At 35.5% G+C, this 5,214-nt stretch overlaps 1 protein-coding gene and 1 long non-coding RNA gene across 2 annotated transcripts in view; one reads left to right on the top strand and one right to left on the bottom strand.

Moving 5' to 3' along the window:
• LOC107728080 (uncharacterized) overlaps positions 1-530 on the top strand; it is a 4,336-nt gene extending 3,806 nt beyond the window's left edge. The window contains exons 2-3 of the long non-coding RNA XR_001638431.1: positions 161-257; positions 394-530. This is a non-coding gene — a long non-coding RNA (uncharacterized LOC107728080). The remainder of the gene's footprint in view (positions 1-160; positions 258-393) is intronic.
• Positions 531-3,557: 3,027 nt separating this feature from the next.
• Positions 3,558-4,275, bottom strand: LOC107728079 (lysine-specific demethylase 5B-B-like). Its single transcript, XM_016538152.1, has 3 exons — positions 4,200-4,275; positions 4,021-4,097; positions 3,558-3,671 (listed from the first exon to the last, which is right to left on the bottom strand). Exons 1-3 carry the CDS (start codon positions 4,273-4,275, stop codon positions 3,558-3,560), a joined length of 267 nt encoding a protein of 88 aa, XP_016393638.1.
• Positions 4,276-5,214: the final 939 nt, after the last annotated feature.

Genomic DNA, 5,214 nt, shown 5'->3' with positions numbered 1-5,214 from the left:
ACTAACGCACATAACGCACAATAACCACAACACGTAACATGGTTTTACCACAGTAACTGTGTTTTTACAGTTCAATATTTTACATACTCCAGCAGCTCTTTAAAGAAGCCATCTCTTGTAAAAGTCTCTCTCTCTCTCTCGCTCTCTCTCTCTCTGCTAGAATTAACAGGGAACTTCAACTCGACGCTCCCAATGCTGATCTTGAAGAAGCTGTCAAGGAGGCTGAACAAGTCCTTCAAAGGTTCAACCCTTCACAGGTAATGTTGAAGACATTTAGTTATAACTGATTTGCTTTAATGAACGCATCCTTATATTATGTGTTAATCAAATATTTTGGTCACAGATCGTTTTTAACACACAGTCTCAACATGTAAATGTTTCTCTTCATTTCAGCTGAAAGGGAAGACCAACGGAAGGGCTGTCATGGGATTTGAATTTGACCATCTTGTGCGTTTATGGAGAAGACCAAAAGCTGCAAAGGCAAACACTTCCAATGGTACGTCTGTGTTGGTCTGAGCACTTTGACTGAACTTTACGGCAGAGACATTTTTAATGAATTACACCACCTGGTGTAGATGTCCTGGAGGGACAAAACATGTATTTGGGGTCTGGTAAATCAATAAACAATATATAGTATTTTTATTTATCATTGTTGCACTGGACTTACCATTGATTCTTGTTGAAGGTTGTTGGAGGTATGGGCCAAAAGAATCCCTCCACAACTATCTTGCAGTTGTTCAGTTGTGAAATTTACTTTTATGGGCCGTAACATCTGCGCTGTCGCAGTAGAGCTGTTTGCGAATGCAGTCTTCACAGCAGATACCTGATGGGTTCAGGCAGCAGAGAAATGGTGTTGGTGAATACAGGTGCAGGTGTCAGTACTCACCATATTCAGTCATTTTCTGCCCAAATCCCAAAGATGATGGCACAGCTGATTTGCTCATTCTAAGAGCTATAAACAGATGTATATGTGAAAAATTATAACTGCTGACTTGAAGAGTCTTTTGAGAGATCAACGTCAATGCTGTACCACACATAACTGCACTGAATAGAGACATACCAATGAAAATGTGCAACTTTTCAGCTCTCTGTCTTTTCTGTTTGTGCACAAGAAGGCCATGTTCATTCCTCATTCATCAGGACTGGTTTGACCGGCTTGCTGTGACTGATTTTCTTTGCATTTTTGGTCTTCAGCTGTAAAAAAAGAAAATATTTATTGACCCCATGTTTAATTATTATTGTTGTTTAAACATATAAATTAAGCAGTTATAATTATATACTTCAAGCTCAAGTTCCCTGGCAACTCTCGCAGGCTCCTGAGTTCATCTGTATACATCAGATTCAGAGTCTGAGAAAAGGCCATCATGCAAACTCTCAGTTTCTACCTTACAACAGAGCATAAAAGAATGTGTAAGTGAGCGACTGAGTGAAGGAATAAGATGAAGAGAAATAGGCAGCATTTTGTGTGTAATTTTAACAGAATGAAAGGAACATTTAAGAGTTAACATTTAATGACACAGAGGAACATTATCGTTGGAACCTCTTTCAGAACAATTTTTTTTTCAGCTGATGAACAATAAAAACATTGACAGCCAATCAGAATCTCAGAACGACCATGTCTCTATCTGTGTCAACTTTTACGAGATTTTACTGTAGAATTTTTGAGAAAATGAATGGCAAAATCTGTCACAATGCATTATAGCACTGATCAATTCCTGCTTTTTCTACAGGCATTATTCAAATTCCTTCAGAGTTAACATGAACATTTCAATAAATTCTTTTTCAGAACGACCATGTCTCTGTGTCAACTTTCACTGGGTTTTACTGTAGAATTATGGAGAAAATTAAAGGCAAAATCTGTCACAATGCATTATAGGACTGACCAATTCCTGCTTTTTCTACAGGCATTATTCCAATTCCTTCAGAGTTAACATGAATATTTCTATTCATACTTCTTCAGAATGCCCAAGACTCTGTCTGTGTCAACTTTCACTGGGTTTTACTGTGGAATTATGGAGAAAATTAAAGGCAAAATCTGTCACAATGCATTATATCACTGACTATTTCTTGACATTTACACAGGCATTATTCAAATTTCTTCAGAGTTAACATGAACATTTCTATTCATACTTCTTCAGAATGCCCAAGACTCTGTCTGTGTCAGCTTTCATTGGGTTTTACTGTAGAATTTTACAGAAAATGAATGGCAAAATCTGTCACAATGCATTATAACACTGACCATTCCTTGACATTTGTACAGGCATTATTCAAATTCCTTCAGAGTTAACATGAAAATTTCTATTCGTACTTCTTCAGCCCGCCCAAGACTCTGTCTGTGTCAGCTTTCCCTGGGTTTGACTGTAAAAATTTGTAATATTCAAAAAAGACAACAAAGACAAAAACTGTGGTTCAAAAGTTCTGTGATTTAATACTTCACAGGCAAGGCAAGTTTATTTATATATCCATTCGTAATAGCAGGAGACAGGAGACAGGTCCTGCGCAGACAGGTAATAACACACACATACATAGAGAAAAATGCAACTTCTTCAAGGCTGAGTTGTTCAAACCCAAGCACTAATCAGGAACTTTCCCTAAACATCCAGATATGAAGTACTTTTATTCTACTACACGTTTCAGACAAAAGTTTTCATTTTGAAATATGAAAAATAAAGTAAACTGTAAATTGGTCATGTACATGAGAGGGCGTAATGACCTAAGCTTTCAAAGAAGAGTATATGTATGTTTTAACATGTTGGATGCTTTTCTCCAACCAAGGACAGATCACATTCTACACATGTAATTCTATGCTATTCAACTTTCACATGAGGAAGTCCTTTAAATTATTTAAGATTTCACAGAATAATATTAATTAACAACTTCATAAACCAGATGAAAGATATATATTGAAGTAGCAGTGTATTTCAGAATCCACCTCTTCAGAATCAAAAAGTAACAACATAAATGAAAATACCAAATAATTTCTGGATCAAGCTTTGCACATGTCAATCCTGTGGCAAAAACAGAGAAACAAATAGGGACATAATTAGCGTAGCTGCTGTTCCAACCAAGCAAAATTGATTTGTTTAACCCAAGCTAAAGAATAATAATGTGCATTTGATCAGATATAACTGCAGTACTAGATTATGAGATGCATTATTTGAATGCTTGGCCACAGAGATGTGTCTTTAATCTAGATTTAAACAGAGAGAGCGTGTCTGAACCCCGAACGTTATCAGGAAGGCTATTCCAGAGTTTGGGAGCCAAATGCGAAAAAGCTCTACCTCCTTTAGTGGACTTTGCTATCCTAGGTACTACCAAAAGTCCAGAGTTTTGCGACCTTAGGGAGCATGATGGATTGTAGCGTGGTAGAAGACTAGTTAGTACTACTTTCACACGAGGAAGTCCTTTAAATTATTTAAGATTTCACAGAATAATATTAATTAACAACTTCATAAACCAGATGAAAGATATATATTGAAGTAGCAGTGTATTTCAGAATCCACCTCTTCAGAATCAAAAAGTAACAACATAAATGAAAATACCAAATCATTTCTGGATCAAGCTTTGCACAAACAGCAATCCCAGGGTGCATTTTGTGCATGTTCAAGCTGTGTTGTGTCCATCTCCACACACAGTGCATGAAACCACCGGTTACAGCTGTCGCACCGAATCTGTAAAAATAACAAATACAACACCTTTATTAAAAAAAAAACACCAAACTTTCATTCAAACCGATTGTATAGACAAAATCGATATATTTTTAACATGATGTCCAAACTTGAACATTATTTCACCAAAAATGCTACTGTCATGGTTACAAGTTGTCTTTTATTATTTACAGTAGTTGGCAATCTGCAATAGTTGATAATATGAACTTGACAGCTACCAAAGACCAAGTGCAAGGAAAAGAGTTATATCCTTGGTGTGTAGCAGATATCTATTTTCTATTAAAGCCACTAAATGCAAGCACTTTAATCCAGTAACCAGCACAAAATAAAGCAATTAAAAATAACACCTTACCCAGCCAGTAATGGAAGGCTCCGGACTTGGTGGTTCGCGTCGTGAACACATGGAACAATTGTTCTCTGCGTCAAACACTAATGAAAAACCAATTTGACATTTTATACTTTATGACAATACAAATACAAATGTAAAAAAAATAAAAAATACTAAATAAATAAAATAAAATGAACACATACCTGAAGCTTCAAGTATTTCAAGTGCCAAAGCTGTACGTTCCTGTGCCATCTCTTCTGTAGTAGTCCCAAATTCCATGTTAGGTAATTTAGGAAATGCCTCCATAAACAAAAAGCAAACAAACAAATAAGACAGAAAGAAAATATGTGAGGTACACAATATAAATACTGTAAGTACTGTATATTGTGTACTGTAGTCATTTAAATATTGTAAATAGCTCTTCTCCAAATATGGAGATAGCACAAAAAAATCATTGTCAGAATACAAACATGTAACTAAACATCTATGTTATTGTACCATAATGACCATTACACCACAGCTATTTCCATCTTGCTGAACTGGGTGCTGCATAACAGCTCCTTTGAACATAATATCTGCCCACTCTCTCTTACGGTGGTGGATAGTCCTTATCTGAAAGTATTCACTGTGTGACAAATGAAATGTTAAAATATAAATCTTCTTTATATATGTGCAAAATACTACAATGTATACATAATTACATAGATGGAATGCAGTGTATATGATTACATTGAATAAACTAAATTTTTGGGCAGCAGCTTCTGAATCTGCCTGTTCTGCAGGGTTGCTTGAAGGATCCACCAAATACACACTGCTTTCTGCTGCATTGATGTACTGTAACCACAAGAAAAATTACATTATTCCACAAATATTCACCACAACACCAGAAACATGGGAAATGTACATCAATATACAGTGTTAAATAAAAACTAACCAGAAACTTCCAGTGTATATTTTCAATGTTAACAAAGGACACAATGGCTTTGTAGTTGTCAAAGTTAACCTGTAACACATCAAAATTATTTTCATTATATGATATTAACACAGAAATTACTTCAGTTAATAAACATTTATCATTGACATTATTTTTGGTTTTGCTTCATCATGTACATACAGTCAAACTCGTGTACACATCAGCAAACGTCTAAACAATTATCAATCTCTGAACCCTTTGTACCTTCGCTAAACAAATTGAACTTTTTTACCCCACAAAAATTA

Source organism: Sinocyclocheilus rhinocerous, unplaced genomic scaffold, assembly GCF_001515625.1.
Source record: "Sinocyclocheilus rhinocerous isolate Xijiao unplaced genomic scaffold, SAMN03320098_v1.1 scaffold96, whole genome shotgun sequence".
Lineage (NCBI taxonomy): Eukaryota > Metazoa > Chordata > Actinopteri > Cypriniformes > Cyprinidae > Sinocyclocheilus > Sinocyclocheilus rhinocerous.
The sequence above is the reverse complement of the archived record's forward strand: the minus strand, read 5'-3'. Positions and strand labels throughout refer to the sequence as shown.

Excerpts from the sequence above, each read along its gene's own strand:
- LOC107728079 (XM_016538152.1), bottom strand. The coding sequence starts at position 4,275 with ATGGAATTTGGGACTACTACAGAAGAGATGGCACAGGAACGTACAGCT. Across the intron at positions 4,098-4,199 it reads TGAAATACTTGAAGCTTCAG|TGTTTGACGCAGAGAACAAT; the intron begins GTATGTGTTCAT and ends GTTTTTCATTAG. Across the intron at positions 3,672-4,020 it reads AGCCTTCCATTACTGGCTGG|ATTCGGTGCGACAGCTGTAA; the intron begins GTAAGGTGTTAT and ends TTATTTTTACAG.